This window comes from Sphaerodactylus townsendi, linkage group LG04, assembly GCF_021028975.2.
Source record: "Sphaerodactylus townsendi isolate TG3544 linkage group LG04, MPM_Stown_v2.3, whole genome shotgun sequence".
NCBI classification, from domain to species: Eukaryota; Metazoa; Chordata; class Lepidosauria; order Squamata; family Sphaerodactylidae; genus Sphaerodactylus; species Sphaerodactylus townsendi.
This window is the reverse complement of record NC_059428.1, coordinates 46548801-46569764: the sequence shown is the minus strand read 5'-3', so window position 1 is coordinate 46569764 and position 20964 is coordinate 46548801. Positions and strand designations below refer to the sequence as shown.

At 44.0% G+C, this 20964-nt stretch overlaps 2 protein-coding genes across 3 annotated transcripts in view; both read right to left on the bottom strand.

Annotated features, from left to right (window-relative positions):
• Nucleotides 1-2939, bottom strand: part of CD200 (CD200 molecule) — a 51226-nt gene extending 48287 nt beyond the window's left edge. Inside the window, exon 1 of the mRNA XM_048494052.1 lies at nucleotides 2829-2939. Within this exon, the coding sequence (XP_048350009.1) occupies nucleotides 2829-2939 (111 nt within the window). The remainder of the gene's footprint in view (nucleotides 1-2828) is intronic.
• Nucleotides 2940-5766: 2827 nt separating this feature from the next.
• Nucleotides 5767-19864, bottom strand: LG04H3orf52 (linkage group 04 C3orf52 homolog). Of its 2 annotated transcripts, XM_048494440.1 has the most exons (7): nucleotides 19487-19864; nucleotides 16204-16264; nucleotides 14208-14328; nucleotides 11389-11546; nucleotides 9061-9131; nucleotides 6551-6750; nucleotides 5767-6088 (listed from the first exon to the last, which is right to left on the bottom strand). In XM_048494440.1, the coding sequence occupies exons 1-7, from the start codon at nucleotides 19510-19512 to the stop codon at nucleotides 6063-6065; spliced, it is 663 nt and encodes a 220-aa protein (XP_048350397.1). In that variant the 5' UTR covers nucleotides 19513-19864; the 3' UTR covers nucleotides 5767-6062. The 2 variants fall into 2 exon arrangements, with proteins under 2 accessions (XP_048350397.1, XP_048350396.1); XM_048494439.1 differs by lacking the exon at nucleotides 16204-16264.
• Between the last annotated feature and the right edge of the window lie 1100 nt (nucleotides 19865-20964).

Genomic DNA, 20964 nt, shown 5'->3' with positions numbered 1-20964 from the left:
AAGGGATTGTGGGTATGCATATCTAATTTGTAGAACAAAGGGACTTTGGGGTGCTGCGTTCCAGAGAAGGGGATGCGTCAGAAGAGCAAGAACAATCAATAACATTTGGGAGGTTGGTCTTTGGGACAAAAGGACCGGGGAGAGTTCCACCTCCTGGGGCAAATATATACTTTACCATGGATCGCAGAGGGTTGAGGCAGAGCGCATGGCGTGTCAGAATTTGGGGGGGGACCGAATTTGAGTATCTTGGCTTGGCGCCAACCAGAGACCCCGCTTCCTTAAGGGGTGTGACCCCGCCATTGAGACGCCGGAATAGCCTAGGGTCTTTTAATAGATTTGTAGAAGTGATTATAGTGCTTAAACTATAATTCTAATCCTGGGGCCTGTCCTGGCAGTGCTGGCGGTTACCAGGACGGGCCCAGATTTTACAATCCAGGGAGGGCCAGTCAGCCAATTGGCCCTCCACGCCTTTGCTGGTCGAAAAAATCAGAACGAAGTGAGAGATCCGAAGGAGGGTGTTCCAGAGCGGGGGGTCTGGGGTGGAGGCAGGGAACACAGGCAAAGTTGGGGGGTGGGGATCTCAACGTGGCCAGCGGCTATCTGTTCTTCTTCTGGGTAGCGGCCATGGCGGGGGTGCATTGACCCATCCCAAACTAGGAGTTGTCTTTACTTGACTCATGAGATCCCTCCCCGCAAGTTAACATGGATGTACAAAGCGATGGGGCGGACTGTGCGCGGTCGCTCAAGCCCTGGACTGGGGACTGTGAGCGGGCGGGTGCTCCGGTCTGCCCGGTCTGCTTCCCCCCCACGCCCCAGATGCTTGTGGGCAAGCTCTCTGTCGGCCCACTGGATCAGGCCACCTCGGGCTGCTCTGATGATGGTTACGCCCGGGCGCCAGGTGTCCACAAGTCCCTTGAATGGACACCACCCCTCTAAGAGTGAGCTCCAGTTACGGGCGGAGCTGCCATCGGGTGTTTCCCACCGCTGCTACGGTGGTGCCGGGCTGTGCCCTGATGGCGCATCTGGGCTCGCATTGGGCCTTTATGTGAATCGGGCGGCAGGCAGCATGTGGGGCAGGAGGATCAGCTGTGGCGCAAAGCAGCTGGTTTCCACTGGGCAACTTCTGCTTGTGGATGTTTGTCCACACACCTGAATGTGAACGGCTCCTTGGTGTGTAGAGTCAATGAGCTCCCCGAACGACATTAAACAGTCCCTGCCCAGCGGCGGAGGCTTTGGGCAAGATCAACCCTGGACGGCCTCTGGGGGATGGGATCGCTGTACTGGAGTCGGAACAAGCGCAGTGATCCTTACATTAGGGAAACTTGAGGGAAAGCAGGCTGGGTGCAGGAGAGGGAGATATCTACCGCTGGGAGGAGGTGGCTTTGGAGATCTGGCCTTGGCTCTCCGGGGGCTGATTTAGTATTCTCCTCTCCTTGGTCCCTGGGCTGGGGAGAGGCCCGAGGTAAGAGTTTTCCCCGACGGGCACTCTCGCTTCTCCAGTGAAAAGCCCTCCCCGCATCGGAGGGCATTTTGGTCCGGGGCTTCCCTGGGGCCTTCGTCTCCCAGGGGAGAACCCCCCTCACGTCGGGGTTGTAAGCCCCCCACTGGGCGCACCTACAATCTCTCTGCTGGAAGTGTCCCCGCCGTCGCAGCGCTGAAGCACTCATCTTGGGGCTGTCCCCGGGTGGTGGAGAGAGTTCTGCTGACTAGGAGGTTGGCCTCGATGGGCCCGAGGAAGACCCGATATCCTGGCAGAAGCCTTAAGCATGTCCAGCCAGCTCGGGGTTCTTTCCCTAAGCCCGCCAAGGATCGCCCTCTGGCGGCACTCAGCAGAGTATGCGTTCTCTTTGCATGCCAGGCGCATGAAGAGCTCGTGGTGGTTGGGCTGCTGCCGTTGTTGACTTGCTCTCTGCAGGGCCTCCTGGAGCCTGTTCAGGTAAATTCAGCCGCAAGGCGGTCCTTGAGGGCTTCACAGGTCGAACGCTGGAAAAGCTCTGGGTTGGCTGTCTGGCAGCGGGCACTCTTACAAACACCTTGTAGGCACAGTCAGAGGCAACCTTAAGGGTGGCCTCCTCCGGCAGGAGATGATCTGGCGCTAGTCAGGAAGGGCGTAAGCCTTCTACAGCCATAGAGCTGAGCGGCGGTATAGGCGCCGCCAGAGGCTGCTCCTCTGCTTATGCATTGTTGGCGGTATTCGCTTTCCCAAACAACAAATTGCGCAGGGTTCAAGAGCATGTGGAAAGTGGTTTTCCAGTCCTCCGGAACCATTATGTGATTCCGCATGACGGCTTCCAGCATGCCTCTCACATAGGGGCTGGTGATCCCCACGTCCCGTATCGCCTTGCGGAGCTCAGTGAGAACGTTATAGCCTATGGGGCGATACTCAACGACCCGTTGGACAGCGCCGTCCTCCCCCACATGGTCAGTGTAGTGGGCTGGGCAGACGGCGAGGAGGTCGGCATCGTCTTCAGTCAGGGTTTCCTTCCTCTGCAGATCGTGGGTAATACGCTCTGCTAGAGTTTTGAAACTCGCGCCATTACGTGGCATTGACGGAGGTGCGGTGGCTTCAGAAACGGGAGGGGGAAGCGGAGCAGAAGGCGGAGCAAGAGGAGGAGGCTGCCTGGCGGCGAAGAACACGAGCGGGAGATGATTCGAAGATAGAAGGAGGAGGAAGCAGAAGTGAAAGCGGGGAGTAGGACAGGCATCCTGTTTAGTGGATAGAGAGAAAATTCCGGGCTTGAAATTGAAGGTGTGAAAGATCTAGAGGGAGATCCATGGCAAAGACACCATGGACCTCTCTAGGGCTGATGCATGCGACATTAACTTACTGTCTCCACGTCAGTAGCAGCGACATGTCGGCGCGCTTGAGGCTCTCTGTTGCAGAGTCGCCCGATGTTTTCCCAGTACCAAGATTGAATGTCCCCTTTCACAGGTACCATGGACGGCATTGCCTATCAATCCTCCTCAACCAATTCGCTGACCAGCTCGAAACCTCTGCTTTACGGAGACCCTCGCCGCGTTTCGCTGGCGCTTTCAGCCTCCGCTAACGTGCTTGTCAAAGCCGTGCTTTACAAGCGCCCATGCTTACCGGTGGTTCGATCAGGCCGAGAGAGTGTCCGAGAACGCAGATCCCTGGATGCGCCCGATCCAGCTGGATGGTCGGTTACCGAGGGTGGAGTCCCTGGATCTGCGCCGATCCAGCCCGAGACTGCATCGGTACCGAAAAGCCGTTTCCCAGGTTCCGAGAGATTCCCGGGTTTCGGCACTGTCCAGCTTGTGAAATTACCGTACCCACGCAGGCCCCAATGAATGAAGGCGCACACGCGGGGATTTCATCTGGTGGAGAGAGAAACCCCCAGCAAGCAGGAAGTCGCGGGATCCTGTGATCCTGGCAACTCTCCTCGTCTTCGCCGCCTCTACACCTTTTATTAGGAGGGTTTTCAGCGAGCGTGTAAAGAGGGTCGGGCAGAGGCGGGGAGAAGCAGCGAGGTCGGGAGATCGGGAGAGCGGGGAGATCATCATGTGATGCATGAGTCTCGGCGCTCGGGCTTTCGCTACGATCGCCGGGAGGAAGCATCCGTGTCTGGGTCTAATCTTCACCTGAGGGCAGGAGCCCTTTTGTCCTTTTGTATGGGACACCTGGTGACCGCGAGTCAGGCAGTTCATGACCCGTGACTCATGGGGGAGCGGGGGTTGGGGGAGCGTGTGTGCCCGGAAGGCCATAGCCAGCACCGGCATGCCTGGCGCTCCTTCTACGGTTCTGCCGGGTTCGCGGGCTCACCCCTACACAAGACCACTTCCAGAATGAATTTAATTTTGCTTTACGGTGTAAGCGGGCAGATTTTCCAGGGGGCACTACTTCGCCTAGCCTCAACCCCCTTATTCCCTTGCTCTGCTTAGCACACTTTTTTCTCACCCTGCTCCCTGTTGATGACTCCTTGCTGCTTCTCTAAATGCTTGTTTGGCTTTTGCAAAGGAATGGCGCGGTAGTGGGGTGGGGAGGCAGGAACCCTACCTTTTCTGTGTGGTGATGTTCGGAGCCTGTTTGAGCTCTTCTTTATTTTCAAAAGACATTCTCCACATCAGAAGGGAACCTGAATTCAACTTCGTAAAAACCCAAATGCATACTTTGGCCCACAGATAAAATGGTAAAACATAAAGCACTAGGTCATTATTGACCAGAGGCAATTGGCCCTAGGGACATGGGGACACCCATGTCCCCAGGCGCACACCTTTTGGTCATGTGGGAGGCACCGGACACCCCTCCCATGACCAAATGGTGTGCGCCCCAGCAGCATGCTACAAAGCCCTGCCCCCAGGAGCCGGCCTGCAGGGAGATGGGGACAGGGATTGACGGCAGGTGGTGGCAGTGCCCACCTGGGCTGCCCACTGCCGCCAAGCCCATCCTCCACCTCCACTTTCAAAAGCTGTCTTTCCTGCATGGAAACCAGGGGGTGGGACTCAGGGTGGGGGCCCTCAGGGACATGGCTTAGGGGGCATGGCATCACCCCCAAAGCCCCCATGGCCTCTGCCCAGGCTGGCTTTTGAAAAGCACAGGGATGGGGGGCATGGGAGTGGGGGTGAGCACCTGAAGGAGTTGTTTCCAAATGCCGTTTCACACCCATATGCCTCTGTTATTGACCCATGGAGTGATGTCACATCACTACATTTACCAGGCAGACCATGGGCATTTAGGGGAAGAAGATGGACTATTTTCATGTCCACCCTTGCTGTTTTAAAACTGGGAGGTATGTTGTGCTTGGCTTTACCAAGGGCCATGTGTAGACTTGTCCCCTCATCTGATATGTTTGACCTTTCCCAAAGAGCCTGATTTATGTTTTGGAAAAAGAGCAGAGGGGGGGGCAAGAATGGAGGGCCTGTTCATATGAGCTATGTGTCATGTATTCAGGGGCATATAGCCCTAGTGACATGGAGACACCCATGTCCCTGGGTGCTTGCCTTTAGGTCGCGTGGGGGGGATGCCAGACATCCCCACATGACCAAACAGTGTGTGTCCCAGCCACATTCCACCAAGCCCTGCCCCCAGGAGCCAGCCTGCAGGGAGGCAGGCGTGGAGCTCAGCAGCAGGCAGCCGCGGTGCCCACCTGCGTCTCCTGCCACCCCCAAGCCTCACCATTCCACCTCCATGCAGACTGGCTTTCAAAAGCCGGCTTCCCTGCACGGAGGCCAGGGGCAGTGCTCGGGGGTGTGATCATGCTCCCAAACCACACTCTTGAGCCACGCCTGAAGGGTCACGGGGGTGGGGTGTGCGGTGGAGTGGGGGTTGCTTGAAGAAGTTGTTGTCTCCAGGTGCTCTTCCTCACCATACGCCTCTGCATCTATTCACTTCTGACTTATGAATCAATTACCTTCAAAACATCTTCTCATTAACAGCCTTATGCAGGTCATGAAACTGTGGGCTGTGCGTCTTCTCACGGTAGTTCTTCTTCTTTTCCTACTGTCTTCAATGTTTCCTAGCATTATTTTTTTTTTCATTTAGCCTCTTCCTGTGAGTAAAGTACAGTAGTTTCAGTTTCATCATTTTAGCTTCTAGCAGCATCATTACCAGATAAAGCTTTCATTTTGCTGTACTTTATCAGGCTGTGGAGGAGCATGAGGTGTGTTGGGGTTTCCCATGTCAAAATTATGTGTGCATTATTTTTAAAAATGTCCAGTAAAAGGTTAGGCTGAAAAGCTTTCTCTTTGGGTTGGGTTTTTTTATGTGTACAGAGGGGTTGAGGGAATATTCAAACACTATAGATAACGTAATGGAAAAGTGTAATTATTTATTAACAGTTCACAGAGGTCAACATAATTTATTCAACCATTTAAAAGAGTTCGTGATTATATACATTGGTATATAAAGTAAAAAAAATGTATATAATATACGGAGGGTGTCATTGTGTACTTTTGCCTCTTTCTCTAAAAAATAAATGCAGATCTAGCCCTGATGCATACTGGAAATCAGTCAGGAAGAGCTGTTTCTTTGAATTTTACATTTTGAGCTCCATAGCTGAAGATTCTTCCTAGGCTGATCAGAAGTGCTGAAGTCCATGTATAACTCACTCATCTGCACTGCTAGCATGTACTGCATTAGAAACAAGGTCGGGAAAGGAGAAAAAGCAAATTAATTAGAATTATTTAAACTATTTAATTTACTGTTAACTGGAAACATTTTTGTCAAATATACACATGGGCATGTGTGTGCTTTGTATGTTTCCAATAAGCATGTTGCCACCGAGTAGGGGGAGGATGGTTCTTGCTTCATGAAACTCAAATCAAGATTACCTAACAATTTCTGCATCATTTGAGGATTCTTATATATTTTTTACTTTAATGTTTAATAAACTAAATAACATCAATGAAATCACTTTTGTTCTATTATAAAACAGAAAAGAATCATAATATTCCAAGAACTGAGATGAAAAACATTTAACAGAGAGGTCTTTGTTATACTTCAGTAAAAACACTTTTTAAAAGGTTATTTTAAAAAGAATTTTGAAGAGTTGTTTTAAAAAGATTTTAACTGTTAATTGAATCAGGCACTTACATGAAACTGAAAGAGAGGTTGGATCAAGTGTCAAATCTGTACAGTCAGTTATATCTATGTCATATATTTTTTCCTGATCATAAATATTTTGCCTTAAAACATTCTTCACAAACGTCTCACTCATTCTGCTCTTCATGAACCCTTCAGATTCAGCTGGGACTGAGAACCCCAGCTCAAAGGATGCAGTTTTGTTTTCATCACTGAAAGAAAGAACTAGACATAGCAGCCAAATTACAGAGATCCCTTCCCACATATTTACAGATAAATGTGTGAGACATTTTTTTAAAAAATGCATCAAATATATAGTTTGAATATGACAAATGTATTTCTTCATTCAAATCTTCCTCAGGAGAGGAAAAGTATCATGTTCAGTAATTCTGTAATGTTATGTGCAAGCCCATTGGTTAACTTTAGCATTCCCTCCTTTTTCCCTTGCCAACCCAGACCTCTTTAAATATAGTATAGCAAGCTATGGATGTCCTGTAGGGCTTCCTGAATTCTTATGTATTTCTTGCTCAGCTAAGAGTTCGTTCACCATTTTGGTTGTTTTGGTAACAGGCACACATGGCTTGCCATGCTGTGTTAAAAGATAGTTGGAAGACTGAGGAGGGAATGAGGATTACTTACTCCAGCTTCTGGATGGGAAGCAGCAGGAAAGTGAGGCAGAGGAAGTAGGGTGGGTGGATTGCAGGCACAAGAGATTGTGGTCAAGACTGGAGATCAAGAAAAGAAGCTCTTGCCTCCCAAAATCTTCTACCCAGGGCTACTGCCTCAGTTGACCTCATTACAGATCCAGCACTGGTTATTCCACATCACCACCCAAGGCAGGGGCTTGGATCCTACCACTCTGCACTACTTTGACTCCTTATTTTCCCTAAAGAAACCTTCCTCTGACAGAAGCAGTTCTTCCGCAGTGGAAAGGTCCACATAGGAAAACTAGATGCAACCAGGAGACTTATATACAAAGACAGCAGGTCTCCTACAACAAATCACATTCAAAAGTACACTCCCTTTGAATGTGGAGGTTCTATGCTCTCACAGATCTCTGGATCCGAAAAGGGACCTGTGTACAGACTTGCCTCATTTGTTTTAATAAGAATGATTAGATTATGACATGACACAACCATTCTCTTTCTCTCTAAATGCTCTCTTGGGAAATGGCCCACATCATATCTCAAATATATTTTAATAAATTCATGGTTCTGCAGCAAAGAACATTTTATAAACAAAGGCTGATTTTCTACTACTTTTTTTAAACTTCATGTATTGCTGCTAGTCAGACACTATGTACCAGGATAATGTCTGCTAACACACTGAAGCAACCTCTAAAAAACAAATAGCCCACTAGAAGCATGTTTCAACAGCTGAGATGTGTGAGCAACTAAAACAACTTTAATTGCAATGATTTTGAAAAGATTAATTTTAAAAAGACCCAGAACATGATGTCACAAATTAAACAGATGAGACTGAGCAGATCACAGAGGTTGTGTTGCACTCTCCTGATTACTTCCCAAATATTGGTGGATTCTGCACACCATATGTATATCAGGTTTCAGTCATTATAAAGGAACCCATTTTCCATTTCCCCATTCACATGTGTGCCTTTCACCTGTTCAGGTAGTGATGCTCATGGAAACAATCTGGGTTGCTTTTGCACTTTTGCACAGAGATGCTTCTCTTTTAAAAAAATTCCTGCAACACCTGCATAGCTGTGTAAGCATACAGAAAGGAACCCCCACAGCCATGACAATTGCCCCACAATGCAATCAGCTGCACCTGTGTAGCTGTGCATATACAACACACAAAAGAAAAAAAATGAAAAGGGACCTTTCTGTAACAGCCAGGCAATAATGAACAAATTGCTGGAGATGGGTCATACTGCCACAGGGAGAAAATGTGCTTGGGGGACTTTGTACACTGTTGGGCACTCAGAGAATCTGCCCTCAACTTGCTATGCAACCTGCACAAAATGGCCAGCAGGCAGATTCTCCCTGCCAGTGGACAGTGTGGAATTTAAAGTGAACAGATGGAGGGGGGGGGGGATAAAGTGTCTCCTGCCTGTTGTGCTCATGTAGGGACACCTCCAACCCAGGATTGTACAAAAGGATTGCTGGTTTAGTGATTTTCGAGGGGAATAAAACGGGCCAGACTTGTTTTGGGAACAGGGCCTGTGCAAAGTCCCCCTCCCCAAGTAGTTTATATAACATCCTACACCCATTATATTTGACCTGTGCTGAATCTACCATTCATAGGTACAAGTCAATGCAACCTTAAAGACTGTTTCCTAAGAGTAAGTCCCTGAGTAGACCAGTTTAGGATTGCTCTCAATGACAACTACTTTACAATAGGAACAGATGCATTTTGCTTCCATCCATTCTTCTTTAAACATCAGATATTCTCTACATGACTGCCAAAATCTTTTCCTCTTTCTTTTAATATTTTACATGAGCCAAGTGTTCTAAATTAAACAAATAAAGTATAATGTATAAAGAATAATTTTACTTTCTTACCTGAAGGAAATAACTTCAGCATAAATAAAATAGCGCCCAAGAGCAGGGGAATTACTGTATAGATCTGTAAGCTTAAGAAAGAAGGCATTGTTTTTCCCTCCTGACAATATAAAAACAGCTATCCAATACACACCATGATTATTACTATTGCAAAAGTTTGCCCTATTTAAGATAACTTGCTAACATCCCAACTTGCAGAAGTGGGCCTGTAGTAACCTGTTACATTGTGTGGTTGGTTCTAGTGTTTGTCTGCTTTGGCTGGGATATTCAAACTGAATCAGCAGAGATTAAATGCTTCCTTATATACACTAGAGTTTCATGAAAGGTTTTACTGTTGACCTTGGGGCTTTTCCACATTGTCAATTTTCTCACTTGTAAGTTTCTGTTTCTTGGAGGTTTAAATCTGCAGAGAAATATGCTAGGCATAAACTGATATAATATGGAATTGACCACTAGAGAGAGCAAAACACATGCAGAACAGAAATTACACACACACACACCCCTCTTCCAGGAGGGGTGTTTCAGAGAAGACATAAGTATGATCAACTAAGAGTAACAGTGTTATATCCTGTGTCACAATTTCACTTTCTTCTTCTTTGCTTTAAATCCAGAATGGTAGATACGTTAATTTGTTACAACGAGAAACGAGAAGGCCAGCATTATTTCAGCATTCACTTTCATGAGCTGGCAGTAAGTTCATCAAAAGAAGTATTGAAGCGAGCTCTGAATTGTGGAAAAGAGTTCTAACTCACAAAAACTGGAATAAATGTTATTGGTTTTTAAGGTAGTACTTAGGTTTGACAATCTTCAGTTGGGGCCTGGTGATCTGGTATTACAGTTGATCTTCAAACTACTGAGATCAGTTTTCCCGGGGGAAATAGCTGCCTTGGAGGGTGAACTCTATGGCATTATACCCTGCTTCCGTCCTTCCTCTCACTAAACTTCACCATCCCCAGTCTCTATCTCCCCATATCTCCAGGAATTTCCCAACCCAGCATTGGTCACCTTACTGCTACTGAACCTCTGTTTGAAAAGACTGTATTGTAATAGTATTCTGTGTAAGCAGGGAAGCCAGATCTACCACTTCAGCAGGCGCCCTCTTTATATTATTGCCATCTTTATATTGTTGCCTGATGAGGGCCATCCATAAGACAAATGTTTAAAAATGGCACTGCGCTGGGGGTATGACATCCCCAACCAATACCCAGAAGTGATATCACATTGCCTTGATGGAATGCCAGCAATGTTACATCACTTCTGGAAATGGCTGGCAGTTATTTTGAGCTGCCAGCACAGGAGAATTTTCACCCAATCCTATTGCTTCACTTTCCTACCGTTTAACTGAACTATTACATAAGATTTCAGTTATCATCTTTGGGCACTGTTATTTCCATCACAAAAGCAGAAATATATATTCCACGTCCAAATGGTGGATTGGCTAACTGCAACTTTGATATAGGGGCTGGGGTGGCTGCTGGGAAATGCTTTAGACTGGCCATCATTTGTTTGGTGGCAGGGGACTCGTAAGCAAATGCTTATAGGAATACATGATGCTATTTTTTTACCTAATCATTGTTTCATCAAGGTCAGTATTGTCTGTTCTGACTGGCAGTGGGTCTCCAGAGTTTCATATAGAGGTCTTTCACATCTCCTACAACCTGATCTATTTATCTGGAGAAGCTGGGGGATTCAACTTGGAAACTTCTGCATGTGGAGCAGATGACATAATATCTCCCACCTCCAGCACTCCTTGCCTACCACCTCTCTTGTGGTTGGCAGGATATCGCAGTACCATGCAAGCCTCTTGAACACACATACCAATTTGCTTTGTAAAACAATTGTGAAATAGTAATGCATGCTTACATGCTTACTGATTTGCTAGAGTAGGTATAAAAAGTTATATATTTCCCTGCATTCTCTCCCCCACCCCTTTGTAACAAATAATGGAAAATTCCAAATTGGATTGAGACCACACACTGGGGAAATGGAGTTAACTCTTTCCCTGTGCCATTATGATACACCCTTCTCCCCCTTCCCACAAGCTGGTATTTTCCCCATGGGGGAAAACATAGGTTCAATAGGGATTTTTATGTGACAATTTGCTTTACAGGAGAAAATTCAAATCAGGAATTTGCATGGGCCCACCAGCATTATGGTCTTAATCCACTTCAATTAGAATCCATGAAAATTCTTCCTGTTGGAAGTTGATTTCCTGTATCTCTTCTAGATTGTTCTATTATACAATCTATGGTTAGGGATATTTGCTAAATATTTAAAATATGCACATGTAAACATTCTAGACACATCCTCTTTAAGTGATGAACTTACCCTTTTACTAAGATTTTCAGAAAGCAGCTGATATACTGTTTCGGAGAGCAGCCAATCAGGGTTAGTGCAGTGAATCTTTAAAATTCCAGAGAAATTATGATGATTACCATTTACTATTGAATTGAGATCCCAGTATTCATCTTCATCTGTATAAATCACTAAATTAAAAGAAGCATTTATTATTGATAATTTTACAGGTTCAGCATCAAGTCATTCTTAATGCACATCAATGACACTGTGGCCACTGATGCACCTTTGTTAGCATAGGAAAATAACAGCCATCCTGACCTAGTGGCCCAGGCTAACCCAATGTAATTAGGTCCCAGAAATTAAGCAGCATTGGCCCTGGTTAGTACATGGATGGGAAATCACTAAGGAAGTCCAAGGTTGCCATCTTTGTTGAAAACCCTATGAGATCACCACAAGTTAGCTGTGACTTGACTATACTTTCCACCACTAAGATGATAGCTGAGTCTTTGTTTATTTTGTCTTTCATCACATTCAGCCACAACAGATTTGGACTGCTGGCTATTACAGTTTGCACAAGGCCTACCTGAGGCTGCTCACAGATGCGACAGTGGTGATGATGGTAAGCAAGCTGTGTATCTTGGGAAGGATTTATACTCCCTGCTTTTAGATGGCCTCTTCCTCCCAACTGAGAATATAGATTCAAAATCTGGAAACTGGATTAGGCTATCCTTTGTAAGACTGAGATAGCCCATTGGTGGCAAAAGTTATTGTTTCTATTTCAGTTGTGCCCATTATTATCCTAACCTTTCAGAGTCGCTACTAAAACATTGTTTACATGTGGTTCCACTTTAAAAAGTGTTGGGGTTTTACAGCAAAATACAAGATGCTGCTCCCAACCTTTCTCCACCCAGGAAACTGCCAAAAATTGCACTGGCTTCCAGGCACATTTTGTTTTGGCAGTTCATTATAAGGCTTCTGGGGCTTTTCATAGCAAACCTGCTAGCATGAATGTTATTCTGCCAGAGTCTAGTGGTGCTCAAAGAAGTGAAACAGCTGATCTTGCCCTCCTCTCTGCAGTCTGTGGTAAAACCATGTTGGCATGCAGACAACCTCCTCTCTAAAACCATGTTGGCATGCAGACAACCAGTCAGCAGAGAGGATGAAATGGAAAGGATAACTGGCTAAAATCAGGCCCTTTTTCTACCAACAGAAGTGCTTTTCATAAGTGTAAAGTGCACTCAGAAGCCAGGTGTCAGATGCTCCAAGGGGAGCTTAAAATAGGTCTGATTTATCTCAGCTGACTCCAAAGCATAAAAGCACAGATGGTCAAAGATCAACTTCCATATGCAAGAATTTCTGAGTGCTCTATTCAAGAGCAGATGAGCTATTTCACTAACAGAAGGTTTCTGGTGGACTGCTGCTCAGGAGGCCTATTGTCAGCCCAGCCTTGGCAACCAGTAGAATGTTTAGGGTATGGAATAGTATCACATTGACATGATGCTATAAGATTCTTCCCAAAACATTGTTGCCTGACATGATGACATTCTGAGTGTGCAATGAAAGTTATAGTGTAACATCAGAATGGCACCTATTCCTTGTCCACTTCCCACCACCACCCAGTAGGTAACCAGGACCGCCAACAAGAGGTTGCAGCCCTAATCAGCTCATACCACTTGGCCCATAGCTGAGGGTACTACAGAAGAAGGCAACTGATGAACTGATATCTACCAGTTTTCTACTGGCTAATTCTGACCTCAGTGTCCTTGTAGTATCGCAGGGACCTCTTGGGCAATTTTAATTTCCCTAAAAGTTTGTCCCTGAAAACTAAAATTATGTAATCTTTTCCCTCTTCCAATGTTACTCAGTTCAGGACAGTAAATATTACACCAACACTTAAATCTGGGAAAGAGACAGTTCAAGTAACATATTTAAATGTTAATAAGATTAGAGCTTCTTGTAAAAGTATTAGAACTACAACTTTGAATTACTCTCTGTGGCCTCTTCTGCACATGCAGATTAATGCACTTTCAATCCACTTTCATAATTGTTTGCAAGTGGATTTTGCTATTCCACACAGCTGCAAAGTGCATTGAAACTGGATTGAAAGTGCATTATTCTGCATGTGCGGAAGGGGGCTTAGAGATCTCTTCAGCACTTGGGTGGTATATGAGAACTCCCTTTTCAAATAGGTTTTCTTGGAACTGGTGCTGTTTTTCTTATTTTTTCCTCATTGGACTGGATTTTATTTATTTACCTACTATTTACCTACTAATTTCATTTATTCCCTACCTTTCTTCCCAACAAGGACCCAAAGTGGCTTACTAGATTCTCATCTCCTCAATTTTTCATCACAACAACCATTTTGAGATAGGTTATACTGATAGTGAGTAAAAGGCCCAAGTTCACCCAGCAAACTTCTATGCTACCAGTAGGGATTCAAACCCGGGTCTCCCAGCCACCCTGAGTCTATGAAGGGAAGAACGGGGTAAAAAACTAATAATAAATAAGTCCTAGTCCAACACTCTAATTTCTACCTCACACTGGTCATGTTGATTTTATAACATTCACTTTAGCTAGATTTCGGCTATGATAGAGAGAAGTTTTCCTTTGCCTTGAGCTGAATAGCCCAGGATAATCTGATCTTTCTTGGAAGCTAAGCAGGATCAGTGCTGGTTAGTATTTGGATGGGAGACTGCCAAGAAAGTTTTAGGGTGCTATGCTGAGGCAGGCAATGGCAAATTTTGGGGTCATCGTAAGTTGACTGCAACTTGATGGCGCTTTCCACAGACAGTTCTCCCTTTCCCGTGATATTTTGTTGACAAAATTAATATTTGAAGTAGGATGCATACCTGAATAAAACGTTAAACTTATAATAATCACAAGGATCAAACACAGGAAAACTGAAGCTATAACCATCCACAGTTTGCATTTCCAAAAAACGATCTCCGAACAAGAGCACAGGGTTGCTGGCTGTTAATCATCATCATACAAATAATAAAAATGAAAACCATTAGTAAGTAATGTAGTTGGGTGGAGCAGAACAGTATGAATGAATAAGTGAACACATGGCTCTCTTGGAAGTAATAAAACATTGCGACTTTAACTATTTAAATCATAGGCAATCACCAACTGGTGATTCAGAGGGCCACATTCCACAAAGCATTTGCAACAGTAATGAATTACTTTATGGGGTACAACTTTCCCTTAATAACACTAGGGTGCAGAGAAAAATGGAGAAAAGGCAAAGTGGGGGGAGGGGAGAATGAAACATGAACTCTGTTTTAGAAAGATTCATTTAAAGATAGGAAATGGAAATCCAAGAAACAGCAGAGATGTAACAGGAGTAAATGAGGACAAAACAAAATACAGCTGAAGATTTTCAGCCTATAGTTAACAGTGAAGGCATAAACAGGAAAGCTAGAGGGTGAATGTAAAAAATTAAAAACCAATTGCAAAGAAAGAACATGTGAAACTGCCTTCTACTGAGCCTAGTGTTGCCAACTTTGGGTGTGAAAATACCTGGAGGTCTGAGGAGAGTGGGGTTTAGGGAGGAGAGGGACCAAGTAAATTCAACTTTCAAGCAGCTATTTTCTCCAGGAGATGAGGAATAAATGTTTAAACTAAATGATTTATGTAGTCTGAAGATCAGTTGTAATTCTTGGTTTGCAAACCTGAGTCAGTGTATTGTTGAAGGTTTTCACGGCCGGAATCACTAGAATGTTGTGAGTTTTCCAGGTATGGCCAGCCACAAATGCAAGTGAAAAGTCTGGAGAAAATACTACTGGAACATAGCCATACAACTCAGAAAACCCAGAACATCCTACTAACTGAGTCAGATCACTAGTCCATCAAGGTCAGCAGTGTCTCCTCTACCTGGTGGTGGCTCTCTGTTCTCAAATAGATAACTTTCACCTACTACCTGATTCTTCTAATTGGAGATGCCGGGAATCGAATCTTTGTGTTTTTGCATGTAAAGAAAATGCTCTGTTGCTGAATCATGGCCCTTCCGAGAAGAACAATAGACTACAGAAAATCTAAGGAGATGCCAAAGTAAAGAGAAATAGCTGTCCTGGAATCTTTGGCCATGACTCACACCCTAGAATCTGTTCCAGACAGTGAAGCAAGACCACCTGGGATGAAACTGCTTTGATTATTTAAATTATATTATCTAGTTTGTCTAGAATTTTCTGTATGTATATATATATAAGTAAAATCCTGGATCCTGACAAACAGCAGCAGTAATGTTAGATGACGAAGAAGAGTAGAAGATTTAGTTTTTTATACCACGCCTCTCTACCATAAGGAGCCTAAAAGTGACTTACAATTACTTCCCCACAAGAGACACCTTGCTGTGTGACCTTAAGATTCTTCTAATTTGTGAATTTGTGAACCTTGTGAATTTGGTGGGGTAGAGAGCGTTCTGTAAGAACTGTGACTAGCCCAAGGTCACCCAGCAGGCTTCATATAGAGAAATGGGGCAGGCGGGGGGGGGGGGGCGCTCAGTTCTTCTGATTAGAGTCTGCCATTCTTAACCATTACACCATGCTGGCTCTTTAGATTCCCAGCAGCATCAGTTAACTGTTCCACCTTAGGTAAACATCCTTGTTAAACCTAGTAAGAAAAAAACTTCTAACACATACATAGTTTCTTAAATCAACAATGCTTTTCCTTGATAACAGATGCAATAAATTACTTAGTTTCAGGTGGCAGAAGCTGCATAAACCTTTGACGTTCAGTTTCTTGGTAGATAGATAATGGACAGCATGATGTTGTGCATATTTTCTCAGATCAATAATGATTGGGCGTTCAAAGACTACAGGCATTTTTAAAGTAATCAGAATTTACCCGAATGTCTGGTGAGCTTTGGCAGATGTCTGGTGAGTTGGAAAGATGCTTTGGCAGAGCACTGTATTGAAAAGGGGATATGGAAATATTTAATTATATGATTGCTGCAAAAACACATAATCTGAGTAAGGATACACCCCTTAAAATAGTGATTCTCAGATTGTGGTGAGACAGGACCAAAAGTGAAAAGGAAGAGGAACTATGTAACCTGGGAGAGGAAGCTCCATCAGGCTTGATAGAAAAAATGGATTTGCATAATGTGTGAAATGACCATTAAATACAACTGGTTGTTCAATAATTATATCTATCCATCTATATATGCACCATCCATCCACTGATTATTCTGAACCTGGGCTTAGAGTACAGATCTAAATTCTGTACAGTGGGGATAAAGAGGCCTTTTATTATTATTGTAGTTTTCACAGCCTCCAGATATTTAGCTGGTTGTTGGCCTTTCATTACAATTCGAGGCCTAGGAAGTTGTAATGTATGGGCGTAGTATTCGTGCAGATCCCAGCAAGGCTACCTTCTGAATTTGACAGATGCTAATTTTGTCAATTCGAAGATGTTTCAAGTGCTGCCCTAGTGTTTTTGGAATGGCACCTAGCGGGGCCAGGGGCTCTTGTTATTTTTCAGTGACCCTGCTGTCACCGGGTACTGCTATATCAATGATGGTCATTTTCCTGTCCTCGATCACGGTGATGTCTGGTGTAGTATGTTTCAACACTTTATCTGTTTGGATTCGAAAGTCCCACAGGTTGTTATTGTTGTTGTTGTTGTTGTTGTTGTTGTTGTTGTTGTTGTTGTTAACTTGAATTGCTATACTGCTCTGAAGGGCTCTGACCGGTATATAACAAGGCATAAAAACAAGAAACATAATAAAATAATACATTAAAATCCATTGAAATTCCCTTGAAAACCAGTAGCAACAATACCCCATATATATTTATTTGACAGCATCCAGTCCTACTCCTTGGAGGGGACCAGCAAATTGCCAAAGATGGTATAACCAGATTGGGGCATCAAGAGGGGGCAGACAGTCCATGGCCAGCCTCCCCAAAGGTCCGGTGGAACAGCTCAGTTTTGCAGGCCCTGTGGAACTCACCAAGGTCCCACAGGGCCCTAACAGTTGGAGAAAGAGCATTCCACCATAAATGCCCTGGCCCAGGTAGAGACTAACCCTAACCCCGTCCCATCAGAACTGGGATCCCCTGCCCCAAGACGTCCTCACCTATGCCCCCACAGTTCCCTCCTATCACAAAACCTAGGACAAATCCAGCTATCTGGAGGAATCCCAGGTTTGCAGAGGGAAAGAAGAAATTATGCAAGGAAGGAAAGACAATGAAGGAAAAGCACCTGAGAAGTATAAGTAGGAAGGAAATGATGGAGGCAGGGGATGGATAGGAAAGAATGATAAGCAGAGATAACACAGGAAAAAGTACAACAGGCAGTTACAATATTCCTGCCCTATAAGGTCTCTCAGGATGCCCCACATACATTTATGAATAAAAATATGAAAAATACAATAGGAACTTGTTCAGTGTTAACTGTATTTTTATTGGAAATGGGAAATAGTGTGGGATTACTTCATGTCAGTCCAGAAAATTACAGCAAATGTAGAAATGGACTCTGCTTCAAAAATTTTGAAAGTTTCAATCCAACACACTGCAGGTAAAGTAACAACAGCTGTGCAATTGGAGCCCCTTAAAAAAAGTTAAAATCCTGCTTGTCTCTACTTGGTAGGGAAGGAAGACTGGACTAAATCCAGTACCTTCCACAGGTGCCCCCCCCCCCCCAAGCAGTCAAAAGAAAAGCAGCAGAGCTTTGACCTTTAAATCAGTGCTCCATGCACACAGCCCTGGCTCCTGGATTGTGGAGAACAAGATGTACAGGAAAAAGACATGTTTGTACATGTAATTACTCAGTTAGGAATACATGTGCAAACAATCTCTAAGTTGATAATGTATACGTCTCTGGAATCTTGCACATTGCAACATGACAAGAAGGAAGTAATATTTACCAAAAATAAAGTCTCTTCCTTTAGTGAAAAGAACCGAGCTAAAAAAATATATTGGTTTCATGGTTGGTATACTTCTAAACTTTAAGATACATATTTGTACACAGGATACTTCTAATTTGTATATTTTTCAGTGGGATACATATTTCATTTCCAAATGCTTTTTGCATTTTCTAGCCAATGACCCAATTACTTCAATAATACATGGGATGTGCCTTCTGGTAAAACAAACTAAAAATAAACCCAGGAAAATGTCATATTTTTCAGGTCTATCCAGCATCCCAAATATATCTGAGAATTTCTTGGGAGATGGGGGGGCGGGGGGACCTGAAAAAATGTTCAAAATATCACAGAGATATTAAAAGATTAACTGGGAAGACTGGGGCTGGTTTTGCACAGCCAACACAGGTTCATGAAACCCATTTCTGTTGCCTGTGCCACCGTTTGCATGGCGGCTGCAGAGGGCAGGCAGGATCGCTGGGATCCCAGAAGCAGGAGGCAGCATGGTTTGGAAACCCTCACTTGGATGGCCCAGGCTAGCCCAACTTCATTAGATCTTGGAAGCTAACAGGGTTGGTATTGGTTAGTAGTTGGGTGGCAGACCAACAAGGAAGTCCAGGGTTATTATGAAGAGGCAGGCAATGGCAAACTATAATCTCATGCCTTGAAAAACCCTTTAAGAATTACCATAAGTTAGCTGTGGCTTGATGTCACTTTCCACCACGAACTTATGCCAAATAGTAATTTTTACTGCTTCATTTTGAACTAGCTGAAACTTTGGCATTGTCGAGAAAGATTGCTTAAGGAAGGACCGGAGCTGATGAACCAACTGAAACTAGGCAAAGTTGGGAAATACCAAAGAGATAGGAGCCTTCAGAGGTAAATCTAACAGGGCTCACCAAACACTGAACTTGGGGGGTGGGGGGTGGGGGGGTTGAAGGAGAATACAGCTCCTTATTGAAATATGATATGCTATTTTCTTTATCTAGTTATGTTTACAACAAAAATTACACAAATACACAGAGCTAACGCAAAGCAGAGTTACACCTTCTAAATTCATGGATTACAACAGGGTAACTCTACTGATATATAAGGGGTTGAAGGGTATACACAGTGTCTGTTTCAAGAGGAATATTCTCCAACTAGACTTTACAATATAATTTTTAAAAATCTAAGCACCTCCAGTGAAAATACTTTATGACTATAAAATTATTCTGATGAAATATTAGTGTTACACTAATATGCCCTTTTTAAAAAGTTGCCTACCTCAGAAGTTCTTGGGATTCCAGCATTAAGAGGCTCCTCGATAGCAGGTGATCTACTTTCTTCCTCTGTATTTTCCCCTAGATCATGTAGCTCAAGTAGATCATGTACATCTTGTTCTGGAAAGTAGCCATTCATTGCTTCTAGTTCTCAGCAAAGAAGTTTCCAATGCAGGACGTTTAAACAGGAAAAACCAACTTCCTTTGTGTTTTTAGTTCCAGTCATGTATCTTCTGATAGCACATAACGCCAACAAGTTTTCATTTGGGAAGCTCTTTTCATGAATCAGGCAATGTAATGGAGTTCTTATAAAATAAGACATAGACTTTGAAAGAAATCAGCCCTGAATGTTAGCAGATCGTTGTCGGTCTAGGACCAGGAAACACAAAGTCTCATTCTCAAATTCTGCAGGGCTGGATTTTCCAGTTTGCTTACCTTACTAAACCTGCCCTCTGTAGGCCTAAAGAAGTAACTTAGCCTGAGGCAACCCAATCCTTTTTTGTAGTAATGAAAGCTCAGTTCTTTCTTAGGATGGAATAAAAACAACTGACATCGATAATTGTACTGTATATCAAGGAATTCAAGGTATCAAATAAGAAATATGAATGCAAATTAAAACAGGAGAAAATCAAGCTAGATAAAAATAATATTTTATTTAACAAAAAGTAATTATCCAATTAATGGTTGAATTAATAATTTCAGAGTACAACCTCACCTGACAGTCATCAAGAGAATCTTAAATGACTTATCCAAATTAGATTATTAATTTCTCCATTCTTTGCATGGATACAGTAACAGCTGATTTACAAATGCTACATCCTTAGACACTGCTTTATGCAGATGATGTGACTTTTGCTAACCAATCACACACAGCTCTTCAACAATAATCACATGAGTGGAACAATAGATTAGCTGATTATGGATTACGGCTAAATTTACAAAAAAAAACCCAGAATACCTTGAATTTGGCCCTCAAACAGATGGAACAATCCAAATTAAAAACCGGGGCTTGAAGAAAACCACTCAATTTAAATATCTCGGATCCTACATCTCACCCTACCAGATGCTTGATCTAGAGTTAACGCAGCATGGATGAAGTGGCGGCAAACCACAGGAGTCCTGTGTGACAAAAGAATACCTGAATGTCTGAAGGCTAAAGCGTACACCACAGTTATCTGCCCTGTGGCCCTATATGGAACAGAATGTTGGCCAACAACTCGGAAACATGCTTTTCATGTGATGGAAATGAAGATGCTCTGGTGGATGCTTGGCCTGACTCTTTCCAATTGTGTTACAAATGAAGTCATATGACAAAGACTTGGAATTACACAAATTACAAAGAAAATGAGGGAAACATGGCTCCGGTTGTACTGGCACATTATGTGCTTGGAGGAGACCTCTGTTGCAAAAACGGCCCTATACTTTGACCCTGGAGGCCACTGCCACATGGAAGATCAAAGAAATGGTGGATGGACAGCATTT